The following is a 19,957-nucleotide window of genomic DNA, read 5'->3' as shown; positions in this document are numbered from 1 at the left end:
GTGTCAGGTGTTAACAGTACAACCTCTTATCAACGCAAACATTTAATCATATTATTTTCAGATTCCTCCAACAAATTATTTCATTTTTAAATGAATGGATCCCAAGGGTTAACACTAAAACGTTGTGTCACAGTGTTAGCCAAAATCCATTTTGTATTTGTATGTTTATTTTGACTATTTCTTTTTCAATTGAAAATGAAATTCTCAATGAAATTTCCTCAAAACATTCCCTATACCTTGCAAAGTAAAACATTTGTGTTTGTTTATGTGTATAAAGGATGTGTAAACTGTAATTTAAGACTGTATATATGCTTCTGTGTTTAACCATAGTTGACAAATAGTTTAACCTCAACACAACTTATATTATCACACTCAACACTTAGTATCTCCCTTGCTTTGATGGATCATGTGAATGTGAGAAATGAATGTATGAATGAATGCATTTAGAAATATAAGAAATTATTCATCCTTGACCCGTTTGAATACCATGACAAATGGTAAAATGCTTTTGTATTTCCGTGTACTATATGCAAGTATGGAAAACATTCATGTACTACTTGAATTGTGTATTATAGGCCTACTGTAAACAAAACATTTATCATTCAACTCTGTATAAAGTGTTAAATAATCAAATAAATCAAACCTCACATTTTTTTTTTTGGCATTTCGAGTTCATGGGAATTTTGGGATAGGTTAATGCTACATCTTTATGAGTTGGTTTTAAACGTCAGAATTGATATATAATTTAAAGTATCCCCAAAGATCTTGATATACTGCTTTTATTATTATATTATTGCTTTAATACAGAAATATACCCAATATAATCAATGCTTGGGTCATTAAACATTTTAAATCGAACACACTACTTTAAAAGTCAGGTCACTTTACCTTAAGCTCCCTCACCACACCGCACAGATTTGCAATGTCATCATCAGGATCTGCTTTACTTTGACACAATTAAGCCTCTCACAGCAGCAAGCGTGGCCCTCAGCCATGATCACCGTGATGCACTGTGGACGACAAATACAGGACTCACTCACCTCTGCTTTCTAGTGTCACAGGAAGGAAGAAGAAGAACATGATGAATCCATTAGAGGCTTATCAGATGCACTAGCTTTAGTCAGCTCTATTACACAAAATAAACGCTGTGTTACATTGAAAATGCACGTATGCATTATAGTGCATGCGTTGCATCATGTCTATACTGTTTAAAGAAGTAATGAAGGTTTCTTTGTGGCTCTGTGGACAACTGCTATAACTGAAAACGTTTTGAATACACCCATTAGCATCTGAATACAAATATTTAAGATGAACAAAAAAAGGTATACTTACCCTTTAATTTAAAAAATAACTGTTTTTATGAGCCATTAATCCTCCAGTCAAAGTGACAGGCACAGCGTAAATGATCAAGAAAGTCTACAACTATTAGAACATTTTAAAGTTGGAATTTGAATTTCCTGTACATATATTCAGAAGTCTCTAGTCTTTTTAATTCCTGAACAGCAGGTGGCGGTAATGCCCTTAAAACTTTCAAAATGTAAACGAAGAAGATACAACCGGAAGCATGCAACTTTAAAAACAGACTAACGCTGAATTGAATGTAACAAAACACGCCGTTTGTACATCTCTAAATGATGATCCCTGTTTGAGAGAGCAGCATGGATCCGTCAGAGTCGGAGGGAGTGTGTGCACCGGGGCCCTCCTCTCCACACACTCCCAAAACCGAACTCTCTGCAGCGATGCGGGCTAAGATCGAGAGGAACCGACAGCAGGCGTTGATGCTCCGGCAAGCCCGACTAGCGAGCCGCTCTTTGTCCGCCGTGGAGGGAGCAACGTCGGCCAAAGTCTCCAAGACCATCGACTCTGGAGCCGGCTTCTTCATCGAGGAGGAGGGTTACGGAGAGGAAGAGCAGAGGGTCAGGAAGGTTGTGCATCAGCCAGGTGAGTGTGATTGTGTGTTGTTAGTTGACTTTAGTCGGACGTACATGCATGCTTATTACTCGCATGAGTATTAAGAGTTGTTTTGTTTTCAGCTCCAGTAATAGAGCCAGACTACCTGCTGTGCGATGACTGTCTAAAACCCTTTATGGACTCATACCTCAGCAACAGCTTTGACCTGTCTGTCTGTGACAAGTGCAGGTACACACACACACACACACACACACACACACACACACACACACACACACACACACACACACACACACACACACACACACACACACACACACACACACACACACACACACACACACACACACACACACACACACACACACACACACACACACACACACACACACACACACACACAGCACTGATATTAGGTTATGTGTTAGGATAAGGATAGAAAACCTGCAGAATTCCCGAGAATGTTAAAATAAAATAACTTTAAAAAACCTATAATCACATAAAATAGAGGTGTCTCCTTCTTGTCCAGTGAAGCACTACAATTTAAAAGTCATTTAGAGTGATTACCTCACATAATATAGAAGCTATTGAAAAAAGAGGTGTTACAGTACCTAATTGATTTGAAGTCGTGACATGGAAATGACTGAAATCAATTGAAACATTTACAAATAAAAACTGTTGGATTTGTGATGTGACCATCCCCTGACTGTCAATAGTCTGTAAAATGTTGTCAAGGTACCCCGATACTCATCAGTACTTAGCTTTTTATTTTTGTCTTGGGTTTATTTCTAGTTTTTCTTCAGATTGTAACTTTTATTTAAACTCACCTGACTGAATCAGATCACAAGTATTAACAGTGGATTCCTTTTTGCCCTCAGAGACAACGAGGAGAAGCATAAGCTGATCTCCAGAACTGAGGCGAAGAAGCAGTACCTGCTGAAGGACTGTGACCTCGACCAGAGAGAGCCTCCGCTCAGGTTCACCCTGAAGAAAAACCCTCACAACCCAACCTGGGGAGACATGAAGCTGTACCTCAAAGTACAGGTACTTGCTGGAACGTGTTTGTGTGTTTTGGTGGGCAAATGTGTCACTTTTCTATCAATATCAATGTTCTGATCATTTTAATGATATCATTTTTTTTTCCTGTGACCGAAGCCTGAAGAATCCAGGGTTTTCCTTCCTAAGTGCTCTAAATAAGTAAATATGTCTACACAACAAGTTGGAAAATAAAAACTATAATACATTATACATACGTTAACATTTTTTATTGCAAATATTGCATTACAACTATGATCAAAATCACGCCATGAACCGTATAATCTAAGAATAATATATCAATTAAATTTGTCTTGGTAAAGTCAGTGGAAATGTGGGAACATTTTCCAAAAGAAGAAAAAAGATGTTTAGACCATCAATATATAAATAACAAAATATTATCAAGCTGTGATGAAAAAGTAGTACTGAAAGGATCTAATAGTAATCACATAATTAATTAACACTTTTGAAAGTATTTTTAGTTGAATTTGTTGTTGTGTCAGCTTTACTCTTTTTATATTGCATGACTTTTCAACAAATCTGAATATTGAATCTTGGGCTATGAAACATTTATTTAGCAGGGAAATAATACATATATATATATATATATATGTGTATTATTTCCCTGCTAAATAAATAAATATATATATATATAAGACTAAATTATAGATAGACTGATCAATAATACTAGGGATGCTCCGATCGATCGGTCACCGACGCATGACGTAAAATACATGACACTTTTCTCTCAAAACAAGCTCGCCAAAATGGCTTCACCGGTCTGGCATTATTTTAACCCTCCTGTTACATTCAGGGTCAAATTGACCCGTTTGAAAGTTTGAAAATCTACGAAAAATACGTTTTAGTGTAATAAACAAGTAAAATGAAAATGGTTCATGTCATGCATTTGGAATCCCCCCCTACATGTCTATATCACAGAGATGGTATTCGGGTCAATCTGACCCGGCAGTGAAAGTGGAGGCTAAAAGGGGTCAGAAATACACACACACACACACACACACACACACACACACACACACACACACACACACACACACACACACACACACACACACACACACACACACACACACACACACACACACACACACACACACACACACACACACACACACACACCACACACACACACACACACACACACACACACACACACACACACACACACACACACACACACACACACACACACACACACACACACACACACACACACACACACACACACACACACACACAGGAAGGGGTCAGAGGGTTTCAAATGCGATATACAGAATATATATATCGTAATTTTCCATAGACAGACACCCTGCACCTGGCAGTGAAAGTGGAGGATAGGAGGGTTCAAAAGTGATACATTGTTATTTTTTACTCTCACACAAACACACACACAAATACACACCTGTCAGTGAAAGTGGGGGTCAGAGGGTTCAAGTCTCAAACAGCCCTGGGCTATATGGAATACATCCTTGAGGAGGATCACGACAGCGAGATAGAGGAGAACGTTTCCGAGGATGAAGACTACCTTGAGGTAAACGATGAAGATGAAGATTCTGATTATGATCAATCAGATGAGGAAATTGATATTCGCCCAGATGAGACATTCATGTCCAAAAATGGTGAAATTCAGTGGTCCTCATCCCCTAATGGACGCCAGGCAACACTATCGGCTGCAAACATAATGAAGGCAGTGCCAGGGCCCACCAGGATGGCAGTCTCTCGTGTCACAGACATCAAGTCTGCTTTTGAGCTGGTAATTTCAAACACAGTGCTGAAGATCGTTCTGGATATGACCAATCTGGAAGGGAGACGTGTGTATGGGGAAGAGTGGAAGGAGCTGGATGAAATGCATTTACATGCGTATGTGGGTCTCCTCATCCTGGCTGGGGTCTACAAATCCAAGGATGAATCGACAGCCAGCCTGTGGGACGCAGACACAGGCAGGAATATATTTCGAGCCACAATGTCTCTGGGGACTTTCCACATTTTCTCAAGAGTGATCCGATTTGATAATCGTGACACAAGAGCTGGCAGATGTGAGAGAGACAAGCTGGCAGCTATAAGGACAGTGTGGGACAAGTGGGTAGAGCAGCTTCCACTTCTCTACAACCCAGGACCTAATGTCACAGTGGATGAAAGGCTGGTGGCATTCAGAGGTCGTTGCCCATTCAAGCAATACATGCCTTCGAAACCGGCAAAATATGGCTTGAAAATATGGGCAGCATGTGATGCAAACTCCAGCTATGCACTAAACCTGCAGGTTTACACTGGAAAGCCAGTTGGAGGAGCCCCAGAGAGGAATCAGGGCATGAGGGTTGTGCTCGACATGTCTCAGGGGTCACAACATAACTTGTGACAATCTCTTCACGTCCAATAGCCTGGGTCAGGAGCTCCTAAAGAGAAAGCTAACAATGGTTGGAACTGTACGAAAGAACAGAACGGAACTCCCTGCCGAAATGCTGGTGATCAAGAACAGGGTCCCTCAATCCTCCAAGTTTGTGTTCACAGACACCACAACCCTAGTGTCTTACTGCCCCAAAAAGGGAAAAAATGTGTTGCTCATGAGCACTCTCCATAAGAATGCTGAAATCAGCACCAGAGAGGATCATAAGCCGAACCTCATCCTGGACTACAATGCCACCAAAGGGGGGGTGGACAACTGGACAAAGTCACAGGGACCTACAGCACCAAAAGGATGACAGCACGCTGGCCTTTAGTAATGTTCTATAACCTGATCGATATATCGCCCTACAACGCATTTGTTATCTTCACGGAGATCTTCCCTGAGTGGAACAAGTCCAAGCTCTACAGGAGGCGCCTGTTCCTTGAGGAGCTGGGGAAGGCACTTGTCGTCCCTCATATTAAAAGGAGGCAGCACATGCCAAGGACCCCAGCCGCTGCTGCAACAGTGAGGGAGATCCAGGAGAGGGCTACACCAACTACTCCTATGCGTGAGGTAAGTGTGCGTGTGTGTGTGTAAACACTAACATGGAGATGGATGAACGTTCTTTATTCATTGTGAGCAGTCCTTGTATTGGTAGCAATGAATACAATTGTTCCTACATCTCCATGTTAGTGGTTCTTACAATGCACTAACATCAGCAAAAACATAGTAAAATAATCCTCATCCTCATCTTTCTAGGTTGCCGCTGGGGGAAAGAGGAAGAGGAAAAGGTGCCAGGTGTGCAAGCCGTCTGATGACACCAAGACCAGCACGACATGTGTGCTTTGTGCAAAATACATTTGTGTAAAGCACACATTGACAACATGTCCCTCCTGTGCTGTGTACACACACACACACACACACACACACACACACACACACACACACACACACACACACACACACACACACACACACACACACACACACACACACACACACACACACACACACACACACACACACAAATACTTTCAAGTATTTTTTTTGTATGAAACTTCTTCTACTTACCTTAATTAGTGTAATAAACAAGTACAATGAAAATGGTTCATGTCATGCATTTGGAACCCCCCCCCTACATGTCTATATCACAGAGATGGTATTCGGGTCAATCTGACCCGGCAGTGAAAGTGTTTTGAGAAAAACGAGTGACTTATTCTTTTGGAATCATGATCTGTGAGGGGTGAATAACACAATTGCACTAAATATTGATTTCATTGATAGTAATAAAAGGTACAAACTATGTAAAAAAAAAAATCTGGATTTTGGGGCTTCTGACCATTTTTGGATAATTAAACATGCACTGGGTCAAATTGACCCACGAATATTATTGCTGTTACAAAAAACGAATATAACAGGATTAAGGTGTCCGAAAAAGACAGTAAAATAGCGATATGCAACGTGTGTGAAGCAGAAATCCTGCAGCTCCGCCCGCCGGACCGGTAAGCGGGACGAAACACACAAGAGTTAGACCTAACACACTTAGCTATTTTATCTACCTCTGGAGCAAGCTAAACTAGTTATTATAAATATATTTATTCTTCACTGTCGGGTCACTCATTACTGGATCAGTGAGCTGCATGAGATACTGACAGGCTGTCAGGAGAGGGAGAGAGGAAAAGAGAGCGCTTCCGCTCATTTCTCCCGTGTTATTATCCAAAGTGAATGTAAACTTGAATAATGTACATCATTTGAATGTAATAATTAAGTTGATTGTTGTTTGTGGAAGCTCCAGTGAATGAGCCCCATTAACTGAGTTTTAAACTTTAAATGGAAGATTTAAAGTGATGTTTAAATCTTCCATTTAGGCCCCGCCCACTCGATCGGATCGGCAATTGGCCCCGAAATTGGCGATCGGAGCATCCCTAAATAATACAGTTAATCATTAGTTGCATCCCTAAATCAAAGCCACAAACATTTTGTTCACATGACAAATAATGCCTTATTGTTATGTATGTTTGCCTGAGTCTCTATATGAACTACAGTTCGTATATTTCTGTTTCCCAGGTGGAGAAGAGATGTATGGAGGTGTGGGGCTCGGAGGAAGCCTTGGATGAAGCTAAAGAGACGAGAGAAGAGAACAAAGAGGTGCAGAAACAAAAACGCTTCAACAAGAAAGTCAAAGGTCGGTTTCCTGTATGAGTCAGTGACTGTGGACACATAAAGATTTTGATGTGTGAGCATCAACTCGATAATATGGATGTTTAATGTTCATGTATGATGTGTGTCAGAGCTGCGCCGGGCGGTGAGGAGCAGCATGTGGACCAAAGACACCAGCGTCCACCAACATCAGTACGGACCGGAGGAGGTAGTGGATGAGGAGGAGGACCTCTACAAGAAAACCTGTACAACCTGCGGACAGGAACTCAGCTACGAGAAAATGTAGACGCTCAAACACACATAAACACATACACACTGATTATTACGGGTATTATTTATTATTAATAAAACACACAAGGAGCCACAGTCATTCTCTTGTGTGACACTAACGGGTCAATGTCAGCAATGGTTTCTTTTCTGACTGTTATGGCTGTATCATACACCCGTAACACTGACCTTGCCTTGAACAATTGTATATTTTTAGCAAATTGCCTTTCTGGTTCACAGCCTATTGCAACACTTCCTGTTTCTCTTGTGGAATATGGAGATTTACTCTGGCAATGTACCAACCAGGAAAGACACAATATTGAACTTGAAAATACCGTTTTGCGTAAAATAGTGAATTTTGGAGACCTTGATACAACTGTAGAAGAAATTACAAGTGAATTTCGTTTCATTTTTGGATTTACAGATTTCAATCACATGTTTTTTTGTGATGTGTTCACTCTCATGTCAAAATTGAGCTTCACTCAATATCCTCTTTGTGGCTTTATTCACCTTGCCCGTACTGGGTCACAGGTCATGTTTTATATATTTTTAAAATATAATCAGTGTTCTCTCTATTCACTATAACTGACATTGTCCAGATATTCATACCACAATTACTGCATATGTTAAACACATGTTTACATTTTTGTTAAAGGTCCCATGTCATGGCCATTTCTACTGATCATAATTCCATTGTTGAGGTCTACTAAAATAGATTTATATTGTGCAATTTTCCAAAATCACATTGGTTTCTCATACAGCATCTCTGTATAGTGTGTATATTCACTCTGTCCTAAATAGCTTGTTGGAGCTCCTGCCCCCCCCCTTCCTATGAGCCCAGTGGCCGTCTGCGAGACACAGCGAAACCCAGCCCGAACAAACACACACCCGCAGCCAGGCCGGGAGTTTGTGTGAGGAAGTCCGTGGATTGGTCCTTAACCTAATGGCTCCAAGGACGTAACGTAACGGCTCCACGGATTGGTCCATTTGGACCAATGGGTCCATTTGGGTATGGGCACGTCACTGTACCCAGGAAGAAAACTATGGAAAAAGAGAAATCTCCAACGAGGCGTTCTGGGGCAGCAGAGACAGGTATTTTCTGTGTTACGGCCCGTCCACACGGTGGCGTGCGTTGAAGCTTCAACGCTTCTGCCCATTCACTTTGAATGGGGTGATGTCACACTTTGTCGAACTGCATTGTGGGAGCGTTGCTCGCTTCAAAAGTTGAGCAATGTTCAACTTTTGAAGCTTCGGCGGAAGTGTCAGCCAATCAAATCATATGCCAGTACAAGCTATAGCCAATAAAACCGCGTGCTTGTGTGTCCAAAGCGGGAGATTCATGTGATTGGTTGTCGGTCGAGCTTCAGACACTCCCGCCGGCAAGCTTCAGCGCACGCCACCGTGTGGACGCTGCGTTGGAGTTTTACTCGCTACAGGGTATACTTTGAAGGTTTGTGACTTTGCAGACCGTTTACATGCATAAAAACCTTCATAACACAAGGGGACGGGTAATAACCTGAAAAGCATGACATGGGACCTGTAAATGATTTTTGTTGTGACGTAAACGTTGCCTTAAGGCAGTGGTTCCCTCCTGGGGGGTGCAGAGGCATGACAGGGGGGGTCGAGAGACCAGGAGGAAAAATGGTTATGGAAAAAAAAAAAAATAATAATTAAAAAAAATATTGATTCGAAAATAATATGATACAGTACTATTACGTCTGGGTCTCTGTGTTTCATTAAAGCTCGGCTGTGTGTGTGTGTGTGTGCGTGCGTGTGTGTGTGTGTGTGTGTGCGTGTGCGCGCGCATGAGAGAGAGCCGGTACCGGAGATCGTAGTTGTTAGCTTCTGGTGGTAGCAAGCTACGCTAACGGATATAAAGAGTTTTTTTAACAACAAAGTGGAGAGTCCTCTCCTGTCAGACTGAGAGGCTCAGTGAACTAAAGGACTCTGAGTGTTTAGATAGTTCACTTTATCTCAGTGGGTCTCAAATGTTTTGGTCACCATTAATGTAAACAATTATTTCCGAGGAACACGTTTATATGATCATTAGCCTATAGTTATAAAAAAATAAGAGAATAAATGAAAAACGGGTATGAAATACTATATGACTATAATATATATAAGAATAAAGTTTAAAAGGGTGATTTGTAAAATATCCATAAAGAAAAAGTAAATCTGTTTACAGTTCTGTTTCATACCGGTGTTGAGAGATGTATCCATAGATCTCTTCATTTTGCTCTCAAAGTGCACCAGATTGATGCTTTTAACTTCAATATTTAAAAATAAATCTTCCCGGGGGAGCATTCCACACACCACCTATAAAAATAGCACTTTACTCCTGCTTACACCTATATGCCTCGAGCCTTCATTGTAACTGTGACACTGTGTATTTGCGTGGGGAGTGTTGCAGTAGAGAATGCCACTGTAGCAACCGGTACATTAATGGGAAACCCTAAATGTTTGAGCACCCTCTATGAAACGTCAAGCTACCCCACAGCACCCCCAAAATAAATCTCTGGCGCCACCACTGAGCCTGACTATTTGTGTTGGGGGGGCCAGACTTATTTTTTTCTCCAGGGGGGCCTGACAGAAAAAGTTTGAGAACCGCTGCCTTAAGGAGTTCTGTATGTTAGTTTTGATTTGGCTTTATGTGAATTCCATTCATCAAAATTAATGAATAATTATTTGTACTGAGACTTCTTTTTTATTTCTTGTTTTTCTTCAATCAGTCGGGGACAGGTTTGCGCTTCTATTTTTTGCTTAACATGACACCATGTCCCTGTCATTGGGCTGTTTATAAAATGATCTTCGGATTGAGTTTGTAAGATCTCATTGAGAACACTGGCTTCTCCCACAATGTCAAATACAAACAAAAGACAATAAAAACAGTCAAATAAAATGTAGGACTTTTAAGGAAAAGTCTTCAGCACAAATATATAGTTATAATACAAATATATAATAAATACAACAAAAAAAAAACATTGTTTTAATAAACTCAAGATTGTGAAGCAAAATAGAAATGTGGCTGCTGGTGACAGTAGTTACACTTCATTATTAAACAAAGTGTTGCTAACTTCTAAAAAGGCTCCACAGCCTGGCAGTTGAGACTGCTGTAAAGTCCGGCCGTCTCCAGCTTGTAGACATCAGTGTAAATGGTTCTGTCCTGATACAATATTGAACATTTCATACAGAGGAATTAATACTTCATCCTTGTTTGAATCAAACTCTGAATATGACTTGAGATACACACGTTTCAGTGCCTATCTCAAAGCAGGTCCTCTGTCCAAACTGTCTCAGGTCCTTGCTGGAGGAGAATGAACCGAAGCGCATAGTTTGTCCAGGTTCACCACTGAAGAGCAGTTTGCTCCTCCTGTAGGTGGTGAAGCAGCTTCTTTGGTTGAGTTTTAGGAGCCGGATGGCATCAGACAGCAGGAAGTGGAGGCAGTGGAATTCAAACGAGGTCCCGTAGGAAGCCTTCCCTCTGCGGACTGCTCGGTTCAACTCTCCATACGACCCACCCACCCGTGTAGGCACAGAGCCCGGAAGTGATTAAAAGACAGCGGATCATAGTTGTCTTTATTCCTCATGGCTTTAACAGCACAAAGGTTGGTGTACACGGAGTGCAGACCTTCCCCTGTGCTCCGAGGGAAGTAGTGATGTTTTACTTTGATCAGCATCTTGTGGGAGCAGCCGTAATACATGTCGTCCACAGAGTCAAGCTGAGGGGGATTATGATGACAGACAGACCAGAGGCAACATGTGAGGCATTTGTGGTATTCTGCATGGCAGCCTGATTGGAGGTATTCTGAACATTTACAGGAGCTTCAGACTCTGAAGAGGAGTCCGTTGTAGCCTCCTGTGAGGATGATGTCGCAACACTCCTTCTGGACATCAGAGCTTTTCAAAAGCGTCTATTGCCCCTTTCACACAAACACATTTTCAGGGCCGGCTCGGAGCTAGAGCCTGAAAAGTACCAGTGTTTCCTCTTCACACCGCAGCGGCGGATTCACCCATGCAGATAGTTCTGGTTTCACTTGTCAGTGTGTCAATGTGGCATTTAGAAAAGTCACTTTTAAATGCTTTGATCACAATACATTGTTCGCTTCTGTATTGAAATGTGATGTAACAATCTTTAATTATATGTGCATGTCATTGTCAACACACTTTTAGGCCATTGAGAACATGTGCTTAATTCATTATATGTAAGTTTCCACATTTTAAAAGTCAGTTTTGACAGTGGTAAAACCAAACACTTGGTAATGTTAACATTTATTGGAAAATAAAAATCTACCTCTGTTTTTACCCAATTAGCTATGAGTGAGCATAGGCCATTCCTTTTTTACTTGCAAGTGGAAAAGTTTAGTGAAGTAAACTGAAACCTGACTTTTGGTAAAAGAAAAAAAAGTCCCTTTTACTGCTTGCTTAACTCTTTAGCTTCACAAGTCATAGCTCATGAAATGTTTATCAGCAATGATGATTCCTCTAATATATTGAATGACCTTAAATACTTTAAAACTATTTTTAATCAGCTACAATAAAGTCAGTTTAACAGATCATTTTATCCATAAAAGTGGCCATTACTTTGCCCTGGATCAATAGACCTTTACAAACAGGTTTCAAAAGCATTCCCAATGCAACCTTCATCAAAGCAAATATACTACACCAGTTAATATACAACCTTTATTTATTCAACATTAATTCAAACGCATACAATAGTACGTTTAAAATTCAAAAGTTCTCTTGACATCAGAAGTCTTGAATACAAATGCTTCCTCTGTACTCTCGACTTTGACTCCCACGACATCACCCTAGGAGAGATAAATAATACGTCACATTTAGAAAATACCATTTAGAAAATGCCTTCAATTCAAAACCTTTATTTATCCAGGTAAAATCCCATTGAGATCAATGATCTCTTTTTCACGGGAGACCTGCAGCAGTAGGTTCCACAAGACGACATAAATAACAGAACAACAAAAGGACATCATACACCAAAATGTACAGGGATTACAATTTACATATTTAACCACATGTACCAACAGCATCTGATTTTGTAGCATCCAACCGAGCTTTAAAAACATTTAGTGGTACTAGCTTGGTAATTTTCCATTCTTTTTGCAGACTGTTCCATGTTAGTGGAGCTGCACATCTAAAAGCTTTCTTCCCTAAGACAGTCCTAGCACATTTAATAAAACTACAGCATGCGATCTCAGGCAATAAGTACTTTCAATTCGCAGAGAGCAGATATAAGATGGTAGTTTATCCACCATGGCATTGTAAATGAAAAAGTACCAGTGACTGAGCCTCCGTACGGTAAGTGATGGCAAAACCGCCTTGGTATACAGGGTACAGTGATGCGTAAGTGCTTTACAATTTGTCAAAAATCTCAGTGCACTGTGATACGCAGCATCTAACTTGCTCAGGTAATTGGCAGGTGCATTCATATATAACAAATCACCATAGTCCAGCACAGGTAAAAAGGTCACAGTGACTAGCCTTTTCAAGCGAGAAACAGAACTTATTTCTGTAAAAGAAACCTAGCCTAACCCTCAGCTTTTTAAGCAGGTTATTTACATGAAATTTAAAAGTGAGACAATCATCAAGCCTGATACCCAAGTATTTGTAACAGGTAACCACGTCAAGTTTTATTCCTTGCGTAGTTACAATATCCAAAGCCGTCTCCGGTGTATTTTTAGCTTTAGAAAAGAGCATTACCTTGGTTTTATCCACATTTAAAAGAAGCTTAAGCTCAGAGAGCTAAGCCTGAATAATGTTAAAAACAGCCTGTAATTTAACAACAGCCTCGTTAATCGAGGGACCTGCACAGTACATAACGGTATTGTCCGCATAAAAATGTAAGGTTGCTCCTTCGACATTTTCACCTAAACTATTATAGATCGAGAATAATAGCGGACCTAAAACTGAACCTTGTGGTACACCATTAGTGATGTTTAACCACTCAGAAGACAGCCCATCAAACTGAACACATTGGGACCTTTCAGAGAGGTAGTTCACAAACCACCCCACTGCATGGCTGGATATGCCAATACTGACCAGCCTCTGCTTCAAAATGCAATGATCGACGGTATCAAAAGCTTTGGATAGGTCAACAAACAGAGCTGCACAACTCTGCTTATTATCTAAAATACTCGTAATATCATTTACCACTTTCATTGTGGCAGTGATGGTGCTGTGTTGCTTTCTGAAGCCTGATTGATGTTTAGACAGGATGTCATGTGTACATAAAAACTCCTTTACTTGTTCACTCACTAGGCGTTCAAGAACCTTAGCCAGAACTGACAATTTAGAGATGGTCTATAATTGTTCAATAAGGTGGCCTCCCCTCCTTTTAGTAGTGGCAGGACATACAGACTTCCATACTTTTGGGATTTTGTTCGTGCTGAGAGAGAGGTTAAAAAGAGTAGTGAGAGGTGGAGCAATAAAATCTGCAGCTATCTTTAAAAAGAAAGGTTCTACGTTGTCCGGACCAGCCGGCTTTTTAGGATCTAGCTTGGTTAAGACTTCACGAACAACATCAACAGTAAAAGGAGTAAAACTGAAAGGGTTTTCCAGGCCACATTGTTCTGTGTCACCGACTGAGGTGTTCACAGAAGCAGAATTAGAAACGGAATGAAACTGAGCCACAGGACACAAAATGCTCATTAAAACAATTTAACATGGTAGCCCTATCCGATAGTGCCAGATGCTGTGGTAAGGCACGGAGGTAGCTCATTACGGATATCACCGGTGGATATCGATTTTATGGCTTTCCAGAATTTTCTAGGGTTGTTCAGATTCTTTGTGGTAACTGACAGATAATACTTAGATTTAGCACTTTTGACATGTGAAGTGAAGCTATTTCTTAGCTGCCTAAAACGCAGCCATTCTACCTCTGAGCCTGATTTCCTAGCCTTTGCCCAGGCCTTGTTTCTCTCATGCAGGCGACTGGACAGATTAGCAGAATACCAAGGATTGTCTCGTCCCTTCACTCTAAATGTACGCAGGGGTGCATGTCTATCTATAATTTCCATAAAACCAAGATAAAAATAAGACCATGCGGTTTCTACATCAGCACACAAATCAATTATCCCCAAACAGATCATGTACAAAACCCTGCTCCACAAAATGTTTTATGTCTCTCTTGATGATAATACGAGGTTTAACCTTTTGGACTTTTGTGTCCCTAATTGTGGCTACAACATAGTGGTCACTCAGATCATTCGCAAATACTCCCACAGCTGAGTATTTATAGGGAATATTAGTTAGAATGATATAAATTAGGGAGGATTTATTAGGGGACTTAATATTTGGGCGAGTAGGACTGTCAACAATCTGAGTAACATTTAAAGAGATACAAAGGTTTTTAAAATCCTCTGACACTGCAGTTAACCAGTCCCAGTTAAAATCTCCAAGTAGCACTATTTCCTTGTAGTCAAGTTGCGATAAAAGATTTGCTAGCGAAGACAAGGAGTCTTTGACAGCTGAGGGGGGTCTGTAACAGCCCACGACCATGACCTGTTGACCCTTTTCCACTTCTATATTTAAGGCTAAAAATTCAAATTGCTTACTGATCGATTTGGAAACTAATGTGGATACACTGAACTTATTCTTAACATAAATGGCAACGCCACCACCTTTATTAGGCCGGTCGGTACGATACACAACCATTTAAGGCAATATCAGAGGCCAAAATAGACTTATTTAGCCATGTTTCTGATAAAACAATGACGTCAGCGTCAGTCGAGCTTGCCCAGATAAGGACAAAATCTAGTTTACCTAACAGACTGCGCACATTCAAGTGGATGAAACCCAACCCAGATCTAGCTTTAAAATCAGCAGGAGTAGCGATCTGACTATTACTACTGGGCGGACCAGGGTTAGGTTGTACATTTCCTGACAGTAATAACAACAAAACCAGGCATCTTTTCCTCTTAAGCGACACACATAGATTGTCATCTACTTTAGAATCACCGGAAAAGTCTGCGAGAGTGTGATTAGAGCTTAAGAAGCAGTCCTGAAGAACCATCATCGCAGGAAAACAAAAAAGATAAACATATTTTGTCGAGCAGATTGACTGTGACAAGGCAACCGGTAATTGTTTGTGCCTTCAGACATATAAGCATAATTCAAAGACTTTCAATGAGGTTCACAAATTAACATAGAATACAAGAACACTTTGAGAATGTTCATTCACTAATCCTCATCTCAAATGTAGGAAATATTGAAATAATGGGCTACTTACATCACCAAAGTACTTCTCTATGAGGGTATGAGCAGCCTGGTACACCAACTCATTGTCATGGTTCTGCAGCATCTCAATACGGTCAAGTCCTCCAAGCTCTTCAACCAAAAGGCTCAGTTTCTCAGTCTCCCCGAGCTTCTCTGCTGCCTGAAAAGACAATGCAAGGTAACCAAAACCATCTCGCATCTGTCCAACTGAAGTTTAAAACTATTAGAAGTTAAAGTTTCACACTCACCATGAAGATGTTGTTGATGGCCTCCAGTATGACCAGGATGACTTTAGCATCTTTGACCTGCAACAGGTTGATGATTGCTTCCAGGGCCCCACTCTGCACCAAATGGACCACCTGCTCCACAGTGCCCCCACTGGTGAAGTTTGTCACTGCCCACACTGCCTCCCTTTGAGTTTTAAAGTCTCCCTAAGAAAAACAATTAGTCCCCGTTTACATTATAAGACCATAAAGAATTACTAATGTCAAGTAATACTACAGTGCACACTGATGTCTAGACTGGACAAGGATCAGAAGGTCACTCTTGATCTTACATTTCTGAGCTGTTCCACCAGGGGAGGGAGCAGGCCACATGTGATCAGCTGTTGGATTTGCCTACATGGTCCTGCAGCAATGTTGGATAACGCCCACGCTGCCTCCTTCTGAACACTGGGCTTCTTGTGCTTCATCAGTACAGGTATGACTTTTAGAACTTCGGCATCGACGGCCACCTGGGTCTGCAGGTCCGAGCCACTCACTATGTTCCCGATTGAGCGGAGAGCCGGGGTCTGAAGGGCAGACAAGAAACTGATTGACTGAACCATAGTTAGTGACAGGGCAGGTAATACGATTCTGGTTTGACCAAAAGCTTTACTTTAACATTTGAGGTGCTACTTGTGTTGCATGATCAGAAAGAGACTTGTCTCACATTGATGGTGCAGCAACAGATCTTATTCCAGTTTTAAAATTGAGTTGAATAGTGAGTTTGAGAACACTACCATGACACTGATCTCCTTGTGGCTCATGAGCTCCACCAGCCGAGGGACGATGCCAGTTCTCACAACAATATCAATGCGCTCATTGTCGCCGTCTGAGAGGTAAGAGATTGCCCAGCATGCATCAGACAAGATGTCCTTATCACTGAGATGGAGCAACTGAATCAAAGAGGGAAGCATCTGAAGGGGCAACAGTTACAGCACATTAGTCATCTCGCTAGTAATCTGGACCCATCTTGACCGGGTGTTGATCTTCTGAGCCGAGCTTCGATAAATCTGCAAGGCTGTTAATAAATTATCCAGCATTTTACTCACTTGCAGGACCGCAGACAAGGGTGGGAACGGGTTCTTATTCCGACACAGGTTGGATAATGTCCATGTCAGGTTACGCAAGTAGCCAACCTGGAGTAATCAAAACATTTAGACAAACACTGCAGCAGTTCTGCCCTTATGAAGTTGTCACTCAGGTATAATGGAAAAAAGGAAATGCATGTCAAGTGAACAATCTGAGCCTGTTTTTACTTACTGGTGTGTCTGGGCTGATTCGTGCCAGTAAGGCTGGGACGACATTGCACTCAATCAGGATGTCTCGATAAGATGCACCGTCACCTGTAGAGAAGTTACATTTGTGATGGAGTTTCAGTTTACCACCACAATTACATTTAAAAACTAAGCCTTTGGACAGTGGAGTGACAGACCCAGGCCCCGTTCCAGAACAAAATGACTAAGGGTGCAACTGAGATTAGAGAGGGTGCAGTTAAGAGTTAAAAGCATCAATCTGGTGCACTTTGAGAGCAAAATGAAGAGATCTATGGATACATCTAGACACCCATATGAAACAGAACTGTAAGCAGATTTACCATTTCTTTATGGATATTTTACAAATCACTCCCCTTTCAAGACCGACATGTCTACATGCATAGCAGAAGATGGCATATTTTTTTGAGGAATATTCCAGCCAATCTCTGTTGTGAAACCATGAGCTGCAAAATGAGCACCTTACCCCACTGTACAGGCGAGTTGGGTACTTTTAATATACCTGGGCAGGCTCAGTTTTGCCGAGGTCCTCTGGCACTTGCGGGCCGCCGAGGGGTGGCAGTGTTTGGGGCAACGAAGAAGGCGAGGCGGGAAAAGCCGGCGAGTCGGGCGGGAGGACGTTAGTGTCCATGACAGTGGCCGCGGGTAACGTAATCTCCCCATGATCTGAACTTTTATTACCTGCAGTAGATGCAGTGTTACTGCTGGCGATAAGGGCTGGTTGTTTTAACCATTTTCTGATGTCCATCACTGACTGCTGTGTAAGCACTTTGCAAATGACGAACGTGCAGGGGCACAGGTCACGCGCACCTGCCATAATAACGTTACTTACCGTTTAAATTGACCAAATAATGCAGCAGACAATGTTCTTTAACCACAATTAAAATTTCAACTATATTCTTCTTCTTATTACTACTATTATTATATATGTAATATTTTTCACTTTTAATAAAAAAAAAAAAATTCACTTTTAATTTTTCAAATGAGGGTGCATAACAACTCAACTGAGGGTGCAATGCACCCTTATGCACCCCCGTAGAACCGGGCCTGGACAGACCCCCATTACAAGACATGAGCCTGAATTCCCTTCACAGCTATACGAATCATTGTCCAAAACCACTTTCATTTGTTTTTTCAAAACCTTTACCATTTACTCTAAACATGTATCAGTTGTTTTAATTCAATGTCAAACTCAGAAATATTAGCTATATAAAACATTAATTTAGCATTTAACCTGCAATGTTTCCAAGAGCCCAGACAGCCTGTTCACTGATGTGCAACATGGGTGAAGCCAGCAAGGCGATGAAGGATGGTACAGCTCCATGTTCCACCACCTGAGACACAAAAAGTTATGTTGCACTTTCAATCCACTTATATTATTAAATACATCCGGTCCGTTTTAAACATAAGATGTTATCAAGGATCCTGATCACCTGTTCCAGTTAAATGGCACTGTTAACAACATTAGTTTAGCATTCCTATTGCAAGACTGTTCACACCTGTTGAGTATGCCAAGATGTCCCAGAGGCAATGTTTGTAAGGGCCCAAGCTGCTTCAAACTGCAGATTGGGCTCATCATCCATACTCAGGAAGGACACAAAGCGCCCCAGCAGCCCTGCATCTATGATCTCCTTCAGAGGGGGGTTACGCTCTTGAGACAGCAGCTTTCTGAGGAAGGATGGAGGAAATATATACGTCTTACCAGGCATATGTTTAAAGAATACATTTGAAATGTTCCAAAATTGTGGGGTTTTTTGGGTCAGAAATGCTCATCAAATATATAGGATACTATTGTGTTGTGCGACAGATCACATGGTTACAACCTTATATATACAGTCTATGGTTACAACACACATTTAGAAGTGATCCCTCACCTGGCGGCCTGGCACCCTCGGGTTTGGGACTCCCTGCAGTTGGAGTTCACGTCTTTAATGATATCCTCAATGACTAACGAGGCCACCTATAAATGACAGAAACACCGTTAGAGGCTCCGCTAGTTTTAACAAACTTGTAGGGTTTTCTGTGTAGCCTACTGACCATCTCGTTGGAGATGTAATCAGAAGAGAGGTCCACCGAGATGTTTCTTCTCTTCAGGAAGTTTTCATCTTTGTTAGCTTTGCGCAGCTCCACGCACGCAGAGATCCGTTTCTCTCGAAGTGTCTGCCAATAGACCGAGATGCAGTGTTGATAAAAACATTAACACGCACGTCAGTGAACAAAATAACATTAACTTACTGCTGGATCCTTCCCCTTGTTTTTGAATTTGGAGATTCGCGCGTCAACAACGTTCTTGGTAGGCATAGTGGCTGTTTTACGCAGGGCGAAACCGTGCTTGCTGCTTGACTAAAGGTGAAACTTAATGAAAGCTTCCGCAGGGAGGTTTTATAGGACATATCCGCCTCAGGTGTAGCTAATTA

General features: G+C 41.3%; 3 protein-coding genes, 1 long non-coding RNA gene and 1 pseudogene across 4 annotated transcripts in view; 2 read left to right on the top strand and 3 right to left on the bottom strand.

Moving 5' to 3' along the window:
• The window catches only part of LOC139434510 (uncharacterized), a 385,392-nt gene that overhangs the window by 125,961 nt on the left and 239,474 nt on the right, over window positions 1–19,957 (bottom strand). The gene's annotated exons all lie outside the window — the stretch shown is intronic.
• Window positions 1,551–10,473, top strand: xpa (xeroderma pigmentosum, complementation group A). Its single transcript, XM_034075078.2, has 5 exons — window positions 1,551–1,941; window positions 2,034–2,139; window positions 2,790–2,955; window positions 7,418–7,535; window positions 7,642–10,473. The coding sequence occupies exons 1-5, from the start codon at window positions 1,659–1,661 to the stop codon at window positions 7,794–7,796; spliced, it is 828 nt and encodes a 275-aa protein (XP_033930969.1). The 5' UTR covers window positions 1,551–1,658; the 3' UTR covers window positions 7,797–10,473.
• Window positions 4,189–6,261, top strand: LOC117439146 (piggyBac transposable element-derived protein 4-like; annotated as a pseudogene).
• Window positions 10,773–12,241, bottom strand: LOC117445155 (ecto-ADP-ribosyltransferase 4-like). The gene is given in 5 exon segments (XM_034080607.1): window positions 10,773–10,923; window positions 10,925–11,023; window positions 11,025–11,299; window positions 11,302–11,498; window positions 11,501–12,241. Coding segments are annotated over 5 exon segments (810 nt in total). The 5' UTR covers window positions 11,670–12,241; the 3' UTR covers window positions 10,773–10,853.
• kpna7 (karyopherin alpha 7 (importin alpha 8)) lies at window positions 12,444–19,876 on the bottom strand. The gene is made up of 12 exons (XM_034080594.1): window positions 19,776–19,876; window positions 19,578–19,700; window positions 19,415–19,500; window positions 19,040–19,208; window positions 18,775–18,874; window positions 17,530–17,612; window positions 17,319–17,405; window positions 17,007–17,183; window positions 16,563–16,796; window positions 16,255–16,437; window positions 16,020–16,166; window positions 12,444–12,585 (listed from the first exon to the last, which is right to left on the bottom strand). Exons 1-12 carry the CDS (start codon window positions 19,839–19,841, stop codon window positions 12,499–12,501), a joined length of 1,542 nt encoding a protein of 513 aa, XP_033936485.1. The 5' UTR covers window positions 19,842–19,876; the 3' UTR covers window positions 12,444–12,498.

This window comes from Pseudochaenichthys georgianus, chromosome 1 (genome assembly GCF_902827115.2).
Source record: "Pseudochaenichthys georgianus chromosome 1, fPseGeo1.2, whole genome shotgun sequence".
NCBI classification, from domain to species: domain Eukaryota; kingdom Metazoa; phylum Chordata; class Actinopteri; order Perciformes; family Channichthyidae; genus Pseudochaenichthys; species Pseudochaenichthys georgianus.
This window is presented reverse-complemented; position numbering and strand designations above follow the sequence as displayed.

Coding starts and splice junctions, on each gene's coding strand:
- kpna7 (XM_034080594.1), bottom strand. CDS start 19,841: ATGCCTACCAAGAACGTTGTTGACGCGCGAATCTCCAAATTCAAAAAC. Junction 19,501..19,577: donor ATTACATCTCCAACGAGATG/GTCAGTAGGCTA, acceptor TGTCATTTATAG/GTGGCCTCGTTAGTCATTGA. Junction 18,875..19,039: donor CATCTTGGCATACTCAACAG/GTGTGAACAGTC, acceptor TTTGTGTCTCAG/GTGGTGGAACATGGAGCTGT.
- xpa (XM_034075078.2), top strand. CDS start 1,659: ATGGATCCGTCAGAGTCGGAGGGAGTGTGTGCACCGGGGCCCTCCTCT. Junction 2,956..7,417: donor AGCTGTACCTCAAAGTACAG/GTACTTGCTGGA, acceptor TCTGTTTCCCAG/GTGGAGAAGAGATGTATGGA. Junction 7,536..7,641: donor CTTCAACAAGAAAGTCAAAG/GTCGGTTTCCTG, acceptor GATGTGTGTCAG/AGCTGCGCCGGGCGGTGAGG.